Source organism: Nilaparvata lugens, chromosome 3, assembly GCF_014356525.2.
Source record: "Nilaparvata lugens isolate BPH chromosome 3, ASM1435652v1, whole genome shotgun sequence".
Lineage (NCBI taxonomy): Eukaryota > Metazoa > Arthropoda > Insecta > Hemiptera > Delphacidae > Nilaparvata > Nilaparvata lugens.
In genome coordinates, this window is record NC_052506.1 from 62,457,334 (window position 1) to 62,478,594 (window position 21,261).

At 33.8% G+C, this 21,261-nt stretch overlaps 1 protein-coding gene across 1 annotated transcript in view; it reads right to left on the bottom strand.

Annotated features, from left to right (window-relative positions):
- LOC111049890 (WD repeat-containing protein 19) overlaps positions 1–21,261 on the bottom strand; it is a 49,818-nt gene that overhangs the window by 6,528 nt on the left and 22,029 nt on the right. The window contains exons 17-27 of the mRNA XM_039422859.1: positions 20,453–20,660; positions 18,168–18,314; positions 17,504–17,670; positions 16,096–16,339; positions 14,570–14,722; positions 13,165–13,261; positions 11,706–11,939; positions 9,647–9,785; positions 4,855–4,963; positions 3,782–3,967; positions 941–1,017 (exon numbers count right to left, since the gene is read on the bottom strand). Of these exons, the coding sequence (XP_039278793.1) occupies positions 941–1,017; positions 3,782–3,967; positions 4,855–4,963; positions 9,647–9,785; positions 11,706–11,939; positions 13,165–13,261; positions 14,570–14,722; positions 16,096–16,339; positions 17,504–17,670; positions 18,168–18,314; positions 20,453–20,660 (1,761 nt within the window). The remainder of the gene's footprint in view (positions 1–940; positions 1,018–3,781; positions 3,968–4,854; positions 4,964–9,646; positions 9,786–11,705; positions 11,940–13,164; positions 13,262–14,569; positions 14,723–16,095; positions 16,340–17,503; positions 17,671–18,167; positions 18,315–20,452; positions 20,661–21,261) is intronic.

A 21,261-nucleotide genomic window follows, 5' to 3' on the forward strand; every position in this document is an offset into this window, starting at 1 on the left:
ATCGAGCAAGGGTTGTAACCTGGTTCACTTGATGAGCTAATTCTTTCTTTCATGTATGTTGTGTTGTTTGCGCGAGATTCCTGAAGAGATATTTCTACATCGTTTACTAATTAATAAAAGCAATATAAAACTTGTAATACCCTTTTATTAAAACATTTTAAAAACTTTAAAACATGTCGTTAAAATGTTTTAAAGTTTTTAAAATGTTTTAATAAAAGGGTACTATAAGTGTTATATTGTTTTTATTAATTTGAATAAAGTAGCCCATATAAGTGGTGATTTTATCGTTTACAAATTATACAATCATTTCACTGGTCACATTGACATACCAGTTAATATTAGAACCCGAAATTGAATTCGTTAGAGGCTTGGCGTCTACAAAATCATTGGAGCCAGTATGTTTCACTCATATCAATATAGCAATGAGTACCGTATTCTTCTAAAGTGATCTATACAATTTTAGATGATAAAATATTCAATTAATTATCTGTCAAATTGGTAACAGTTGTTTGAAGATAGCCTTTGTAGAGAATTCCTCACTCTAGAAATGTCGAAGGTGATTATTTCTGAGCTGAGTTATAAAAACATATTTTAAATAGTAAGTACCTTGATCGTGATTTATCAATTCATGTTATTGTAGAATTTCAAAGGAATGAATCACACATTTAATTTAAAATCATCAAATTGTATATTCTGCCAGTTTGATCTTCTGTACCAAAAATGAAGACCTATGTCGTTCTTTAGGTAAATGAGGACAAATCTAATCATTTTTCATAAGTTTGCAAAAGAGAAGCGTAGAAGATGCTTTAAAATAATGATTGTTCTCACAAAACTCATGAACTTCGACATTCAACTTTATAGGCAAAAAGTAAAGCTCAATAATTATATCAATTTGATAAAGTTATAACGATAAAGTATGATAATTAAACGCAATGCTTACTGTAGTAGTTCAGACCGTATGGCAGGGAAACGACAGTGAGGACAGACAGTTAGATCCCCTTTCACAATGTGACGACCCTGAAAGAAATTATTTCATATGAGAAAATATATTTCAATTCAAAATAAAATATAAAAAATAATTACAAAGACAGACAGGTAAGCATTAAATGCGATTGAAAAACTATTTTACACGTCATATCTATAATACAATGATAGATGAAACAATTTACTCAAGTAGTCAACTATAGCTATCAACTCGTAGCCTTTAGACACTTTTCTAGAGTTTGGCTTACGATAAGCGATGAAAATTGCTTCATTCTAATGCGCAAATTATGTAACGGTAATAATAAAAACACAAAAGTATTTTGGGAGCCAAAAAATACAAATAAAATCCCCTGTAATTGTATAATGCACCACTTTTTTCAATTAAATTTGAAAAAGAATGATTGTGATTGGAAAATTTTATCTCATGGAGATCTTTGGAGAATGAGAAATCATTCCTTCATTCATGAGTTTCATTCCTTACATTTGCATGAACTGCTACACGATCGTAATGATAAGAAACAAGAGACAAACTGTAAACTTCATCAACACACTCTATTATAATATTCGAGATAATGACAAAATAAGAAATCACTTCTTCATAATCCGAAGCCCACGAAAAATTCTTAGATAAAATATTTTTTGCGAGAAACAGCAATAAAGAATTCAATTGACATCTGGGGAGAGAATGTTCTTAGAAATTTGTTGAGAGTTTGCGGTAATTTGGAGTATTGAGGCCAGCTTTAAATATTATAGTCTGTTGTTCAGATTTGATTAAATTGAAATGGAATAATACGTTTTAGAAAATAAACTGTAAACGAATGAATGAATCTCTACCAGTTTTCGGTTCATCTTCCAAATATTATATTCAGGATATTTTTTGCTTCGAAAACAATAATTTAGTATTCTAAGGGCCCTTTGCACAGTGTAAGTTAAAGCTAAAGCTTAAACCAAATATGGATTTTTTTTAAACTAAAATTCCGTTTGCACAGTATCAGTTTAAACTCTGTATTGAGTTTAAACTCTGGGAAAGTTTAAACCTCCAAAGCAGGAGGTTTAAACCAAATAATTTGTATTAACTTGACATCTGTAAAGATTTGATGGGGAAACAGCTGATAGTGAATTATTTTTCGACGGTTGTTTTTAATGCTTCTGTAGACGATAATAATTATTAATTTAGGTTATAGTGAATCATTATTTGAATGTAAAAATAATTATAATGGAGGAATTGATAAAAGTTTTTAATGCGATTGATGAAGATGACTGCAAAGACATTTTAAAACTGAGAAAAATTGGGCAAAAACGAATGATTTAAATTTCTGGGATAATACAAAAATTTTTCAACGGTTTTGCTTGAGTAAAGCAACTGCCAATCCAGTATTTGATTAAATAAACCACTTGATAGAAAATAAGACAATTTTCAACAGTAGTCTTTGATTAGGGAACATATTTTTAATAACTCATAACTGAGATATTTTGATTTCGAGAGATTTCTAATAAACGAGGAAGACCGTAGTAGATTTAAGAGTAACAAAATCGCTTTTCTAAAAACATTCTGAGATATATTTTTTGCCAACTAAATATAAGTTAGTATCTAATAGTAATATAGCATTCATCATTTTTTGATCGCTTCTCACTTTTATTACTGTACAGCTTACGGCTCTGTGGATTTTGAACAAGGAAATAGTAGCTACATAACCTTAATTTTCTGATACAATTTCCTGTAAAAACAGCCTTCATGACATGACAGCCTACAATAACGAAGACATTCTATTACCAACTTAACGCTAAACTAGTTTAACTTAAACTGGATTAGTAAATGCCCTGAGAAAACCGATTCAAGTTTAAACTTTCAGATTAACATAAACTCGATTAACTTAATCGAGTTTAGCAATCTATACTGTGCAAACGGCCCTTAGTACTGTAATTGGAAATTGAAATAACTAATCTACATTAATACAGTAGTTAACTGATTTGAAAAAGCATATGTCTTGACAGACACATGCAGTTTATAAATAGCATTTGTTGAATTGTTTAAGAGTGATTGTCTTACCTTATTTTGAACTATCATATTTTATCTAAATATCCCAATATTGATTTTCTTCTCTCCGTCTTGATAGACACATGCAGTTTATAATTGAAATCTGTTGAATAGTGTGAGAGGATGGCCTTGCCTCACCTAATTTTGAACTAAATATTTTATCTGAATTAGCTCAACACTCATATTTTTCTCCCCATCATTATTTTCTACCATGAATATTTATACAAATGAAGAGTTTTCCCCCACACACGTACCAATAGTCTATGTGGGGATATATTTATTTCCTGAAATTCAAGCCTATGATTTCCTGGGAGGGCCTGTATCTTTATTTTATAAATATCTTCTTTTTCTTCTTCTAGTTTGGTTTTACAACCCAGTACAGGTCACAGTCTCACTCAATGTTCTCCTCCAGTCATCTCTGTTCAATGCAGCACGTCTTCATCCCTGCACTTCAACCTTTGCCGCATCCTGGTCAGCCAAATCCATCCATCTTGTCCTGGGTCGCCCCTCCTCCCATTTTATTAATATAGTAAAATATTATTATATGTATAATGCATATTTATACATATCATGTATATTTTTGAATACTGCAGAATTTTTTTTCAACAATAATAATAATAATAAATAATAAATTATTATTGTTGAATTTTTTTTCTGCAGTATTCAAAAATTAACAATAATATTATTAACATTATAATATTAATAACATTATATTATTAACAATAATAAAGAATAATGGCGTATTGAATGAGCGCTGACCGTAGCAATGCAGAAGGGTATGTTGTTCTTGCACTGGTTGCAGTAGAGCTCGGTCTGAGGCAGACGCTGCTCGCAGAAGGGACAGGGCGACACCGGTTCCGGTTCGTCAGCGGCCAGCTTGTTGTTGGCGCCACGCGGTGGCTTCCGCACAACGCCCTCTATCTTCTTCTTGTACTTGGGCTCCACCTGCACAACCAAAGACCACCACCACTTTTATTTCATTACAAGTTCACATGTATGAACATATGAAGAAGATTTGAGATAAATCTACACAATGATTTTCAAATGGAAGAATGATTAGAAACATGAATAGTGTGAATAAAAAATATCATGAACATTGGAAGATTCGCAAAAACTAGACCCAGAGGTTGTTTGTTAAGGTTGATAAAATGAGGTCCACGTTATAATATCAGTGGAAAAGATAGGACAACAGAGTTACCGATTCTCTGCCGAATATATATCCGGTATATCTGTAACATTAACTGTTTATTTTTGATGAAAATCATGAATCATATTTTATTAGTCAATAAAATATATTTTTCAATGATTTGATATAATAAATTTTCACGATTGAGATTGAATATTTTGTTGATTAATTGAAAAATGATCTGGCAACGTAGCGGAGCTAGAAAAGGATAGCAGCACCAATGTTAATCAAATGCTGTCATTATCATGTGGACCTCACTGTAGCTAAGTGAGCAAATTTGTGATGATTTTGGGTTTGTAAAGCAATTAAAGTTGCTGCTAAGATTGAATTTGTCCTTGATAATAGAAACTTAATCTATTTAATTACCATTAACATCAAATATTCTACAGCCAAAATCCAGAGCATTATTATTTTGGAAAGCAATACTTTTCTTACAACGGTAAAGTTGTGAAACTTATTCAACCTTACTTGACCTATAAGGAATGTGAGAAAATGTCGTCTATTGCATTAATACTATTGAATTGCACTATGTTAAGCGGCCCATAGACCTGCAATATATAAATATTGTACCTACTTATAACCCCGTGTGGGGACTTGCCAGTTACCTCCATCGGGCGCGTCCCTGTTGGAATCGGGGAATGCTCACCGGCCCTGCAGCCAGCAGCGTCGGGGGGTAGTGGTGAAATAAAATAGCCACCGTGAAAGAAAAACTGGACTGGTCCTCCAGGTTGGGGGTTGGGGTAGGGCTAACAATCCTACCCCGTAAAAAGAACTACGTTACGAAAACCACTAAATGTGCCTCGGAACAGGACAGGAATTACAGGATTGATTTGGAAACAGACAATGACTTGATTAGGAAACGGATGGAAAAACGAAAGAGGAGAAGAAGAGATATGTTGATTGCTTCTTGGAATGTCACAAGTTTAAATAGAGCTGGTAGCACAATGAGACTGAGACAAGAACTAGAAAAGTATAGAATTGGAATTGTAGCTCTACAGGAAATAAGATGGAAAGGGAATGGAATAATGGACCTAGGTAATCATACCATATTCTACAGTGGACACGACCATAACACATTTGGAACAGGATTTCTTGTACACAAGAACTTTAAGGACAAAGTTATAGGATTCAAAGCAATAAATGAAAGGATTTGTTTGCTGAGAATAAAAGAAAAATTCTTTAATATAAGTTTGATATGTGTTCATGCACCCACCAATGAAGCAGATGGAAATAATAAAGATCAATTCTATGAGAAACTGGAAAATGTCTATAAAGATACCCCTGAGTATGATGTTAAAATAATCCTTGGTGACTTCAATGCTAAACTTGGACGAGAACAGTGTTACAGGCCAACTATTGGACCCTACAGCCTACACAATGAAAGCAATGAGAATGGCCTGAGAATGATTGATTTTGCAGGAGGAAACAACATGACCATTAGTAGTACCTTTTTTAAACACAAGGACGTTCACAAAATGACGTGGTTATCCCCAGATGGACGGACAAAAAATCAAATTGATCATGTTATGATTGACAGACGTCACGGCTCAGATATCCTTGATGTGAGAAGTCTTCGTTATAAGTTTGATTTGGTTGCATTGCAAGAGGTGAGATGGAAAGGCCAAGGAAGAATTGATAAAAGCAACTACTCTCTCCTGTATAGTGGTCCAGAGCAACGAACTGGGATGTTCGGAACAGGGTTCATTGTGGCTAAGAAATTGAGAGGAGCCCTGATGGAGTTCGAAGCATTAAATGAGAGAATGTGTCGAGTACGCCTTAAGGGAAAATTCAGAAATGTTTCTGTTCTGTCAGTCCATGCTCCCACGAACGAGAAAAATATTGCTGAAAAAGAAGTATTCTATGAACAATTGGAAGAAGTATGTGCTGAAATATCTAAATATGATCAATTAATCGTTATGGGAGATTTCAATGCCCAGATTGGAAAGGAAAGTTACTTACAACAAGTGGCAGGGAAGTATACTCTTCATGAAAAAACAAATGAGAATGGGTTTCTTCTTGGTCAGTTTACCATCAGAAATGACATGCAAATTAGGAGCACTCAATTCCCACATAAGAGTATTCATCTTGGAACTTGGAAATCACCAGATGCAACAACAATCAATCAGATTGATCACGTGATAGTTGACTCCCGTAATGCATCATCAATCATTGATGTAAGAAGCTGTAGGGGACCTAATTGTGACTCTGACCATTTCATTGTGAAGGTAGTAGTGAGACAGAGGCTGTCAATGCTGGCGGGTAAACAAAAGGTTGTGCCTATAAGATGGGATGTTGAAAAGCTGAAGAGTGAAAGAGTCCGTAGTGAATACCTCAGACTAATACAGGCAAAAACTTTGAGCTCTTCAGAAGCAGATGGTGTTGAAGAAGTATGGACAAAGCTAGCCAATGGCCTGAAGGAAGCAGCAAATGAAGCAATTGGTCAGAAAAGATGGAAAAGGAATGAGGGATGGTACGATAATGAGTGCAGGGAAGCAATTAGAGAGAAGAATGAAGCCAGATCTCGAATGATACAACGAGAAACAAGAAGAAATTATGAAGATTACAAGGAAAAACGAAGAATTGCCAATAGAACATGCAGGACAAAGAAAAGAGAAGCTTTGAACAAACAGTTAGAAGAAATTGAAAGCTTATATAAACAGAATGAGACGAAAAAGTTCTATAGAGCGATGGAAAGAATAAATAAAGAATATAGACCAAGAATTATTTCATGCAAGGACAAAAGAGGGAGAGTTTTGAATGGAGAGGATAATATCATGGAGAGATGGGCAGAGCATTTCAGAGAACTGTTAACAGTAACAGATATCAATGAGGAGAATGTACATGAAGGAACAGGGGAGCCACTTAGTATTGAAGCGGAGTTTGTTGCAGGGCCAACATTAGAGGAAACAGAAATGGCTGTAAAGCACCTAAAGAATGGAAAGGCAGGTGGCCAAGATAATATATCGGCAGAAATGATAAAGTATGGTGGTGATGACACAGTCAAGAGAATACATGAGCTGATAAGTATGATATGGAGAGATGAAACTATGCCTCAAGATTGGAACATAGGTATAATATGTCCAATTTATAAAAAAGGCGATAAACTGGACTGTAATAACTATCGTGGAATAACTCTTCTCAGTGTAGCTTATAAAGTCTTATCAAGTATTCTTAACAATAGAATTAAGGCCTACACAGAACAAGTGCTTGGAGAATATCAATGCGGATTCCGGCCAGAAAGGGCAACAGCAGATCAAATCTTTACAATCCGGCAAATCGCAGAAAAATTTTATGAGCATGACCTGGATTTACATATTTTATTTATTGACTTCAAGCAAGCCTTCGATAGCATAGTGAGAAGTGAGCTATGGAAAACATTGGAGCAATACGCCTTACCAAAAAAGCTCATTAATCTAGCAAAAATGACAATGAGTAGGACTGCAGCAATGGTCAAAATTGGTAATAGAAGGAGCAGCACTTTTGAATTTAACACAGGTGTCAAACAAGGCGATGGACTATCTGCAATCCTATTCAATATTGCATTACATAGAGCTATTGAAGGATTAGACAGGGGAAATATTTTCCACCGAATGTATCAGGTATGTGCATATGCGGACGATGTAGCAATAATTGCAAGAAGGAAAGATGTCCTACAGGAAACGTATTTGTTGCTAGAAAGAGAGGCGAATAAGATTGGCTTGATAGTGAATGAAAGAAAAACGAGGTACATGAAAATATCAAGTAGTCAAGCAAGAAGAGTTCCACAAAACCTCCGAATTGGAAATAAAATCTTTCAAGGTGTAAGGAACTTCAGCTACTTGGGGGTTGAACTAAATAACGAGAACAAGATGGGTTACAGCATAAAGCAAAGAGTATTGGCTGGAAATAGAGCATACTTCAGTAACATGAAACTTTTGAAGAACAGGCTCATATGTAGAAACACGAAACTTAAAATATATGAGAGCCTAATTCGACCTGTTGTAACGTACGGCTGTGAATCTTGGACGTTAACAAAAGAAGACAAAAACCATTTAGGCGTTTTTGAAAGGAAAATCCTAAGAAAGATTTATGGTCCAGTTAAAGAAGGAGAGGAGTGGAGGAGAAGAACTAATTCAGAGCTCGAGGCATTGATGAAAGGCCGAAATATTGTAAAATTTATAAAGGCACAGCGGCTTAGATGGTTTGGACATATCTGTAGAATGAACGAAAACAGAATGCCTAAAATAATATTCAAGGAGAGGCTACATTCAAGAAGAAAGATAGGAAGGCCGAGAATAAGATGGGAAGATGAATTGACCATATGATTTTGACTTGGAGAATTTTGAAACAGATAATCACGATATCAGTTTAAAATAAAAACAAAAAAGGCAAGCTTGTGTAAAAGACTTTGTTTTTTCCGGTTTCCCTAGCAACGAATTCGAATATGATGAAACCTGTTCGTGTCGAGGGGGCGTTCGGTGCTATGCGGTTGCTATTCGGTACCGAATTCAAACCGAATCATCGTTTCACACTTATCGGAATTTGCCGAAACCGAATCGAAAACGAAACGAACCGAAAGTGTGTGAAAGTAGCGTCTCGCCAGCAACGAATTGAAACCTGATGGAATTTATTAGTGTCAAGTGGGCGTTCGGTTCAATGCGGTTTCTATTCGGTACCGAATTCAAACCGAATTACCGTTTTACACTTATCGGAATTTGCCGAAAACGAAACGAACCGAATAAATGTGAAACTAGCCTTATGATTTAGGTATTCGTCAATTGTATAAAAAGCCTATTTTTTGAGCCATTGTGGTACTGTAGATGTAAACTTTTTTTGTGGTAAATTTTTTATTGTTGTGGGTAATTTATTGAATAATAAGTATTGTTGATAATTATAGCGTTTGAATGTTTTTTGCAGTCTGATGTATGGGGTAATTAGGTTATTCCTATTTCTAGTTCTATGTTCATGCTGATGGCTATGTCTTGTTAATAGAGTTAGGTTTTTTTAACATGGACCAGGTTACAATAAATGTACATTGAAGGGAGAGTCATGATTCCAAGCTCGATAAAACTATTTTTACAGCTTTCAACACTCCTTAGACCAACAATACAGCGAATTGCTTTTTTGCCAAATAAATGCCTTCTTCATATCACTAGTGTTACCCCAAAGACGGAGCCCATAATTGATATGGGAATGAAACAAACCATAGTAAGTCAGAATAAGTAGGTACCTCCCTACTGATACAACATTTTAGTTTTCTTAGTGGGTACATAACTCTGGACAGTTTCTTACACAGATGCTCTATGTGGCTACTCCAACTCAATTTACTGTCTAGGACAAAACCCAGCAGTTTAATCGGCTTCAGGTACTCCTGGTGCTCCCTGCTTAAATTATTTCTAAGCGTGAATAAAATATTTTCTGTTTTACTCTCATTGAGAGTCAAACAATTAGCAGCATACCACTCCCTGCAGCGTTCAACCGAGGAGTCAAGCCTATCAAGTACAGCCTCTACACTAGTTTTAGAATCAAGTATGGTAGTGTCATCAGCATAGAGCACAGATAAACATGGAACATTAACACTAAAATCATTCATAAAAGCTAAAAATAGAAAGGGTCCAAGGACTGATCCTTGTGGAACACCTGCCAATACTTTTTTTGGTTCTGAACATTTATTATTTTGCCTATTCAGTCGAACTATTTGTGTTCTGTCACTAAGGTAACTTCTGATCAATTTAAATACCTTATCTCTAATGCCATAATGTTCAAGCTTGCTGCAGAGAACACTGTGAGAAATTGTATAGAAAGGTCTACTCAAATCCAGCATTTTTACTCCAACTATCATATTTTTCTCGAATACCTGAAGAATAGAATCTACAATCTTTTCTACAGCCATAGTGGTTGAGCAATTAGGTCTGAGCCAAATTGGTTTTCATGTAAAATAGAGTTGACTGTCATGTACTCATAATTTGTTGGAAAATACAGGTTTCAATGATTTTACTTATTTGTTGAACGATTCACCAAAAAGAATGCGTAACCAACTTCTACATACTTTAATTGATGATTAATTAGTCTTTTTCAATTATTAATATTGCCTAGGATATTTTTAATAATCGAACTACGGTAGGGCAGGTATACATTATTCGTTTTCACTACACCAATCAAAACGATACTGTAATACAAATGGTGTAGATCTGTTCTAACTCAAAAATAACTATTCAGAGTTACAAATAAAATCAGCACCGATAATACAAATAAAATGGCATTTTGAAATAACTCTAAATACGGCTTTAAAATTTCATCAACAGAGTGATTGCACACTCCCTATTGGCCGTATTCACACTTACCGATTGTCAGTCGACAATCAGAACTGTCCTCCGATTGGCTAATTCTCATCAACATCTGATTCTCAGCCAATCAGAGGGCAATTCTGACTGTCGGCCGACTATCGGTAAGGGTGGAAACGATTAATCGCGGGTGCCTACTAGCCTAATCACGTATAAAACAAAATTAAAGGATGATATCGTTCTTTAGTTGAATTAGTATATTACAATTGACTACTAAGTTCATGGAGAGGATATTTGAAAATAGTTTTCATCGTGCAATGTTTGAAACAATCATCTCAGATGATGAGATGAGATTTGAATTAATTCAATTTATCCACGTGAATACAAGTACCAAGAAAATTTTCAAGTACTCCAATTCAAACCCACTATGAGATATTTTCTAATAATGTTATATTTTCTATAAGAAAAGAAAGTCTTCATTAGACAACCAAATAAAATTCATGATATCCCACCAAAGGTGTAACAGCCGAAGAATTTGCGACAAAAAATGCTTAGTTTTCGATATATATTGATTTTTCGATATTTTTTAAAAACTTCAATAACTAGAAAACTATCCGTCAAAATCTAATTCCAAGGACATTGTTGGAAAGAGGAAGGAATTTCCAAGATTCATATAATTTGTTTCTCTGACGTTTTTCAACTTTTTATGAGCGTTCTGTTTGAAATATGGCTTTGAACTCGACGAATGTACTTTTCAACTTTGAGCGCTCATAAAAAGTTCAAAAACGTCAAAGGAGAAAATTATATGAATCTTATTGAAAATTCCTTCTTCTTTCCAACCATATACTTAGAATTCGGCGGATAGTTTTCTATTCTAGTTACTGACGTTTAAAAGAAAAAAAATGGAAAAATCTATCTCCAAAACTGAGGTCCAATCAAAAATCAAATTTATTTATTTTTATAAAAAGTTTTGGAGAACGATTTTTCTACTTTTTTTTTTTTTTTTTTTTTTTTTTTTTTAAAAAACGTCAGTAACTGGAAAACTATCCGCCGAATTCTAAGTATATGGTTGGAAAGAAGAAGGAATTTCCAAACGAAGAAGGAAAAATCGTTCTCCAAAACTGAGGTCGATAAAACAAAATTTTACTGGACATATTTTGTTGAAAATTTCATGAAGTATGGACTTCGGCTGTTACACATTTCGAGAGATACCCAGTATATGCAATCTAGAAACTAATGAAGGTTGCAAGATTGAACTGACGTGATGGGAATTTGGAGATGTTGTCGGCGACCCTGATGAGCATCCTGGCTGCATTGAGGTGACTGCCGCGGCGCACATGCAGTCGCACCAGGATGTAAGAGTGCAGCAGCATCAGGTTGCTCACCAGCTCCGTGCTTATCCTCAGATTGTTTTCGCGCAGCTCTTGGCACATGCCCAGAAGAACATCGTGTGCGCTTCGATAATTACCTAAACATCAATAAATATTATTTAGATATAGTTAAGACAACATTTAGATATATAGATAGATATAATTCTAACAATAATATTCGCAACTAAACGTATCTATATGTTGTGATTAAAAAACTCTTCCAATGAGTAGAAAGGGTTAGCATACGGAACTTCAAAAATATACTTTATGAACCGAGTAATGGGGAGATTCGTTATTAGAAGTAAAGAATATAAAATATGAAAAGTCTAAAAGTAATCGGTAGGATAGATTTCAAGTGTGAAGATCTAGATAGCTTGAAGCTTAAAAAATCATCTAGTAGTTTTGATTTATGAGAAACGAATAAATCTTTAAGAATGAATAAGCATCATTAATGAATGATCAGTGGTTTTAAATATTCAATTTTTAATCAACGTGATAGTTTAATATTATTAAAATATATTAAACAAGTTGAACATTTTTTACAACGTTTTAGTTGATTAACTATTACTAGATTTAATGCTATTCATAATATGAAATCATTAACCGTAGTAAATCATGAATATGAAATCACTGTAAAATCATGAGGTTTTGGTAAAAACTATGAAGTTTGGCCTCTATCTATATGTGTTGCCTTTAGTAGAATATGAGAACTAACTGAAAAGTATACTGTAGAATAGTGTTATCGGATGGGCACGTTTTAAAGTGTCGGTCCCGGCTGAAGTATGACAGTCGTAAGGTCCATTGACAGCTTAAATGATATATTCAGACGAGGTGGAGCTCCCCACCAATATACGAATATTATTATTATTTAACTATAGAAGTGGCGCAGTGGTGTAGCCGTGTGTTTAAATAATGTGACCGTAGTTGGCTCAAATAATATTGTGAAGAAACTTTTTGCTACTAATTTCAACTGTACTACTATTGAATTATTAATTAATATTATTTCATGTTGTGGACAATGTGAGATAATTTATCTCTTTTTAATACACTCAATTCACAATTCTTAATTGTCATCATGTGAATTCGGTAAATGCTACAGTTACTAGTTTTACAATAGATAGCATATTTTTGATAAATACTGGAAATTATATGGGTAATACGAAAACATGCCAACGGGTGATAATAATTAGATAATGGAGATTTTTCCGAATGACTAGTATAATATTGAAAGTAGCTTCTAGTTATCAATATTACATTAATTTAATACATTGGAAATAAAAGTAATATAATGTTTTAAATATAATACTACTATTGCGATCTTACCGTTCACTTGTTCTTCTCTGGCAATTATAATGGCCGTCTTAGCTGCATCCATATATTGTCTACGAGCCATGTAAAGCCTGAATATGTATTTCGGATCCTGGAAAATGTACGACAGTTAATTCATTTTCATCAACATGGAAACTATCAATTATGGACAAAGCCATTAACAACTTTCAATTAAATTTTCGAGATTCGACGTTACCATAGATATAGCCTCATTAGTTATTGCGATTACGAAGTAATTTTTAATTGCGAAGTAAGTTTTAAAATATTTTCAATTATTAATACAATATTTTTCAGTTACCAGTGATGATTTAGTGAAGTATTCTTATTTAATTTGCTTTTCAACTTTTTTAAATTCTAAATTCCTAGTTTATATAATTATGCTTTGGACTGATAATTGGACAAAAATTATGAAATGTGATCTAACCTATTTTTAGACAATTTCTATCAAAATTTGGGAAAGGAACAGTTTTGGGCTTTAAGCCTGTTGTTCCTTTCCCAATCATTCATAGTTGAGAATGATATTGTAACCTACGTATCAATGTATTACAAATGGTATTAAACTTTCAATAATGGAAGTATATAGTTATAATTGGTAGTTGTATCCCATTATGATAATGGAAATTGTTATTGTGCAAAATTGAAGCAATATTCATCAACAATAAATCATTCAGTAGTTTTATAAAACACAACTTTTGTTGATATTGTAACCGCCCCAAGATGGGGGTAGAAGAGAGATCTCTATATTCCAAAGGGCGAGTCCTGGGACTTAAAATCAAACTTTCGCATTCTATTAAACTTATAAATTTTATTGACTGAACTAGCTACTAGAAATAACTACTTCAAAATATACTTATCCAAGAATAATACATTTTAACAAATTAAACACACTAATTTTGGGCCCTCGAGGCCCGAGGCTACCTCTGGATTTTAATGTTGATTCGAACTTGAGTTGCAACGCAAATTATGCACCAACGAGACGACGCTTCACGTGGAGTCGGAGCATAATTCCGTGGGAAAGGAAAATGCAAGTTTGGAATATTCCCCAAATACTCGTGCATTTTCCATCGCTAACAGAAATACAGTTCCGTGAGAATACCTCAACCCTGCATAGAATTGAAAACTGACTGTCTTCCCGGACGCAAGTTAGCAAAATCTTGAGAAAATTATTTCTCAACTACAAAAATAATTTCTGATGATGAAATTATTTCTCAACTGACTAGAAAAATAAATTTCTCACTATAAAATTTCACACAGAAAATTCAACTAAATGATCACTAGAATCTGATTGTAAAAGTCCTAATCCTACACTTTTCAAATAAACCAAATCAATGAATTTATTTTCAATGTTATCACCATAACAATATACATCATTAAAAAGGATAATAAATTAGATACTTACTCTAGCCACTCCATCAGCTTCTCCAAGCAACAACTCGATCAGTTGATTGGCCATTATATCATCATCCAACGTGCCCACAACATCAATTGCTAAAGAGATTGCTTCTTCATCATCTGGATTACTTCTAGCGGCAATGAGTAGATTTTTTAGTGCCTGCATCGAACATTAACAAAACAATCATACATCGACATTATAAGCGCCTTATAAACTCATTTAAGAAATTAAAACATCTTCAGTTAAGAGGTTTTAAGTTCTCTAAAAAGTGTCTTACTTTTATTGCGTTTATAAAAACAGCGTGAAGAACTCCTGACCTGACCCCATATTTACAGAATAAGATCGATATATAGCACCAACAAACCTACGTTTTGCACTTAGCTACGCCACTCAATGGATTTTTTTTTGTCAATCGAAAATCAAAGATTGTCTTCAGTCCTCCCTCCAAAATAATTCATGAAAATTCATAACCTTGAATATAACTGACTATAACTGATGATGGATTGCTAGATGCATAGCTCATCGAATCTTGAATGGAGTCTACTATCAGTCACTATTTTGAACTACAGATTAGATGGGAATTGTAATAGTTATTTGTATATCTAGAGTGAAAAGTACGACTTTTTCTCCCTGTGGGAAAAAGTTTGAAGCCCGAGGCGAAGCCGAGGGCAGCAATTTTCCTGAGGGAGAAAAAGTATTTTTCGCTCGTGATGTATACAACATTTTTCCTCCATCTACATTTTTTTATAGAAACTGCAAATAAAATCATTCTAATAACTTACGTATTGGTGACAATGATTCCTAACAACATAACCTAAATCTAAAACCTAAAAACCGGTCGTCTGATTGGCACTGCCGATTGCGCTATCTATCGGCAAAAGTTGTAACAATTATATCAGCTGAGCAGCTACCAAAAATGGCTGACTCCAGATCACGCGGTTCAGATTTGAATTGCAGCTCAAAAATATTTTTGTTGGCTGGTATTTTGAATAGAATAAAATATTTTAAAAATTGTATACATTTTTATCGTCTACTAATATAAAGAATATAATAATTATCATACAAACATATATTTCATGAGTTAATCAAATTTCTGGTTGTGGTAATGAATTCAGTTGACTCAATGACAGACACCTCTATTATGCTTTCTCATCTGAGCTTAGACCTTCTAACCTATTACAATGTAAGTTTCAAAATAGAGATGCTCCCCATGTTATTTAAATGGAGTCACTTTTACTCCCTAGGGAGTTTTTATGTTTTTTACTACCGAGAGCGAAAAAGTGACACTTTAGTATTAGGTTTCAGGGAGTAAAGTAAGTAGCCTACTTTAGACAGTAGGTGGAGGAAAATCAAATTGTTGCAGCCTGAGCCTAGGATGAAGTTCCCAGGATAACCTAGATAAGTTATAAAATTTCCAGCTAGAAGAAAATACACTAAAATAGCCTCTTATTGTACAGTTAAATAAAATTTGCTTTCAAGAAACATTATTAAATAATGTTAGAAGTTTCGAAAGACAATGATAAAGAAGATACCTTTTTGTATTCGCCTGCATGATAGTAATATTTTCCACAAAGGTAGAACTTGCTGAGAGACTCGAAATGCATGGCTAAGCTCTGAAACTCTTGCTTTGCTTCGCCGTCAAACTCCTCCACAAGAATATCACCGTACAGCTCCAAATGGTTGTGGTCTCTAGATAATCGGAATGCTTCGTTATGGCACTTGGACATCACCAGAAACCTGATGGCTGATACGTAATCGCCAATCTTTTGAAAGAACCTGAAGGTAGAATAGAACAGAAATTATATTTTTGAACTGTAGACAAATTACTATAAAAAACCATACAACCTTCTACTTTTTATAGCGAAATGATAATTTTATATTATTGATAATGGATCGTGAATTGACAATGAACTAGGAAATTTCAATGTATTATTCTCTCTCAAGAGAAAAAAAATAATCAGTTTGAATATACAGTATAATAATGAACTGACATTGGTTTACGAATATCGTAATGATTTGAATTACAGCAACTATATTATTTTAGCACCAGCTTTTTAATAGTACTAGAAGAATATTAGTTCAAATAATTACAATGTTATATGATTGCAGAGCATGATTGTTTTGTCCATAAAGTATACAGTACATACCGTATTAAATGTTTTATTAAGAATATATTTACAAGTTGGTATTGATAAATTGAGCCCTAATAAATTACATGTACCAGCTTATCACTGTGGAAATTTCTTCTATAATAGTGAGGTCCACGTTATAATGGCAGTGTTTGATTGGCAATGGTATTGCTATCCTTGTCTATCATTCAACAAAGCTGATAGCGCTATCTCTTTCTCGCTTTGCTCTGTTGCCAGACCATCTTTCAACAATGTAGAATTTATAATTAATTAACAAAATATTTCATCTCTATTATGAAAATTCATTATGAAATTATTCAGAAATATAATTGATTATTTTAAATGAGAATGAACAGTTGATATTACATCAATAAACCTGTATCAGCTACCGTCTATAGAAGGAATTGACTAGACAGAGGATCGGCAACGTTGATCTCTTATCTTTCTCCACTGCCATTATAACGTGGACCTCACTATACGGCTCCTGGTGTCAGCACATTGACCACTAACATACTTGATGCAAAGTTTATAATTTTAGCAAACTATACTATAATTATTATAAAATGGATGGATAATTGAGCACTGGAGGAAAAATGGAACTCTAGAAATTGTTAGATACGATAGGTAAATAAATGAGAAGTGAAGAGAAGTGAAGGGTGAATGCCATTTATATTGATCATTACCAAATAGTAGGTAAAAATGACCATCAGTATTCACACCAACGTCAATTTCTCCTTTCTTGGTGAAAACGTTCTTCAAGCTAATCACATCGTTTTCGAATAAAGTGAATAGTAGGAAAGTGCTAACTTACTTAGCTATCATCTTAGCACCCTCGATACTCCTAGTTTCTTGTACTATTCTAACTGCACCTTGGGGATCATTGAGATGATCCAAGTCAAGTCTTACAATACTGTCGAGATCATTCGCCATTTGGTAGGCTTGTCTTGCAATGCGATACTCCCCCATTGCTTCTTTCACCTACAAAATTAAAAACAACATCAATAATAGAAAAGAATTTGTGTTACAGTGAAATTCTATTGGTTATATTACAATTCAATTTGGTTTTATCTACTTAATTCTAATTGATAGAGCAAATTAGTAAATATGAAATCAGTAATTTTCCTAGTCAGCCATCACAATATTAAAACGTTTACTTTTATCAGGACTTCCTATATATATGTAGTATATAGGAGGTTCTGCTTGTATCTTATTTTCAACACTGATATTTATATATTCAATACACAGTGTTTTTGATACTTATCGAAACATTAAATAAACGTTTTATGGTCTTATGGCCTTTAATAGAGCCATATGCGACCAATTGCAATATTATAGATTTTCTTAATTGGTATTAAAATACATAATAATTGAATGTTCATAATTTCATCCTGTATGAATGATTTCAAGCATTTCTTGGAAACATTAATTAACGTTGATTATGTATTTTCAACTGATTAGAATAGTTCATCACTTACTTTGCCGTATTGGTGATGGATCTTTGGAGAGGTAACTTTCGGCAAAAGCTCACCAACTTTATGCCAATTTTTCAGATTAATGTAAGCTGAAGCAGCTTGGTCAAAATTCTCAGCTTTTTCATATAGCAAAGCGGCTTCATTCAATTTCTGAAACAAGAAACAGCAATTTATTGACAAAGTTAAATGAAATCACGTATCTTAATTAATATAAATATAACTTTAACCGTCACATATTGGAAAATCTTGCAAGGAACATAGAAAATCTCTTGAGAGAGAGATAGCTAGCTTCTAGAATGATTCGCTACGAAGAAATCAAAGTGTAATTAATTAATAAATTGATAGAATAAAAATTTGAAGGATAATAGAGACTTGCAAAATATATTTAAATAACATAATTCCCCAAAAGTCTTGAATAACTATAAAATACGTTGTCTAATGACAGTTTACAAGAAATTACCAGGCAAATAAAATATGTTCATGTACAATGGATGAATAATCACAACCACCACGCTTCTTGAATTATATTTTTTAAATAGTTACTCAAACAATACTCATAACTCAGGCAAAAATGTTAGATGTCAATGAGAGTATGACATTATACTCTCATTAATGAGACATGTATAGTACTCTACTACCACTTTAGAATATGAGCTGTACAGGGATACTTCATAGATACTATATCTTCATAACTGATTATGCATGATTGGGAAAGGGACAACAGGCTTAACGCCCAAAACTGTTCATTTCCCAAATTTTAAAAGAAATAGTCCACAAATAAGGATATCACTTCATAAGTCTGTCCAGTTTCGAGTCCAACATAAAATATATAAACTAGGAATTTTTAATTTAGATAAGTTGAAAACCAAATCAAATAGTAATCCTAGTTTCCGTAATTTTATTCATTTTAGTGTTATGAATAAGCTCTATTTTCTTTCTATTGCCAAGTTTGCTGTACCTAGTTGTTCGAACTCACTGCCGGCGCAGAAGTTGTTTTTTGCCGGTAGTGCCATTTTGTAAGTTAGAATATTTATTTTATCAATGTGTAATATTTTATGACAAAATAAATGAATTTGAAATGAAGAATAGAAATAAAAATATTTCACTAAGGGCCGGTTTCCGAGCTCGGGATTTAGCTAAGTTCTAGACTTTAACTGGCTTTAAACTCTGGAGTCAGAAAATTTGCTTTCCGAGTCAGAGCGTTAACGTAGTGGAGGACTTGAATATACTCTGGAGTTTAGAGATCACGTTAGACCCTGGAGTTTATAATTTCGCTTTCTGAGTGAAGGGCTTATAAGTCCAGGACTAATTAGATTCTCGCCTCTTTCCGAGTCGTGGATTTATCAAAAATCGTTAAGTCTAGAACTTAAAACAGCGTAATTTTAAACCCTCGACTGGGGTAGGATTTAAATTTAAGTTCTAGACTTAACTGAGCAAACACAATTCAGTTATTGTTTTGGAGTAGATGAAAAGCCAAATAGATGTCATGGAATACCTTAATTATTTGGATTAGTACATCTAAATTCATAATTTATAGTTTGCAAGTTTTTTTTGCAATAAAATAGTATCAGAATTATGCGTAAAAAACTAACCTTATTTTACGGATGAGACATAACCTAAAAATGTTCAAGAAAAATAATCCAAGGATTGGCTTGGAATTTATATTCCAATTTGAATGTTAGTAATCAATGTCATATTCAACATATTAATATAACAATAATAAATTATTATTCCAGTTTTTTCAAAACAAATAAGTTTTCAAACTCAATAGCCTAATGCAATTTTTATTCCAAAATCACTGGTTAGGATCAATGATCAATAATAGTATAGAGTAAAATAAAATGTTTATTCATTCATCTTTCAAAAGGTTAGGTTTTGCTTTGAATAGGCCTACAAAGAAATCGAAACGTATTCTCTCAAAATAGTTTGGAGAGCATGCTCATTTGAATTATCCCGCTGCAATCAGTTCTTTTCGTTTTGCTATAATGCCAACAGCAAAATATTGTGAATTTCCCTCATGTTTACTACATTAAAGTCCTGGACTCTAATAAGTCAAGAACTTTATAGACCCCGGAGTTTAGAAGAAAATTGTACTCAGAAAGTCGGAAAACTCAGAAAATTAAACTCAGAAAGTCGATTTAGACCCGAGCGCTTATTTCAGTCCTGGACTCTGTAAGTCCAGAACTTATAGATCCCGAGCTCGGAAACTCAGACATTTACTAGATCTGATAATCACATTAAATTTTGTTATTCATATGTTGTATTCATATAGTGTATTCGTGCAATACCTTGGTGGCCTGCAATATTTCGGCGCACTCCTGCTTGAGTTGTTGGTCTGCGCGCGGATCGGTTGCCATGGCAATGCCCCGCCTGTAGTCGCCGCACCGAATGGCGGTGCGTGCAATGCCCGCCCGGCACCGGCTGTTGTGCTCCTCATCTCTCCCCTCCTCCGTCAGTCCCCTCTCGTAGTGAGACAGCGCTTCCGTGTACTGCCCGCTGTCACAAACATCATTCAACAATAAACCTAATTGATTCAACTCTGAGAAATACGGAGACGGAGCAAGAAGAATGGAAACAATCAAGAGGCTTTATTCAAAACTTCTGTTCCTAATTGTAGTCCGATAATAAGTTGACACCTGACCGAACATACCGATAAAATATTAATTAAATCAAATCAAAATAAAATTATTTCCCAAATATTTACATGTGAAATGTATGATACCTACTTACACAACAGAAATTTATTGTTTGGAGGCCTGGAGTAATCTGTGCTCATCTAATATGTGCTGCGATGTAGTAATCAAGTATAGATTGATTCTTGTAACTGATTGAATGATTACAGCTACCTCAAATGAATCTTTGAATTTGGATAACAATTTCTGTATACCTTATTATAAGGTCCTTATTAATGAACAAATTCTGCTGCATCAGGCTGACTAGTGACGAGTTAATGGTGGCTGTATTTCTAATTAATATAACCCAACGGATTATTTTTCTTCTTATTGGCAAAGGTTTCAAGACACTCAATACAGTTTATCGTAAAAAAGAATAATGCGAGCAACGGGGAAGTTATTGGTAAACAGCTCTTGGGGTAAAA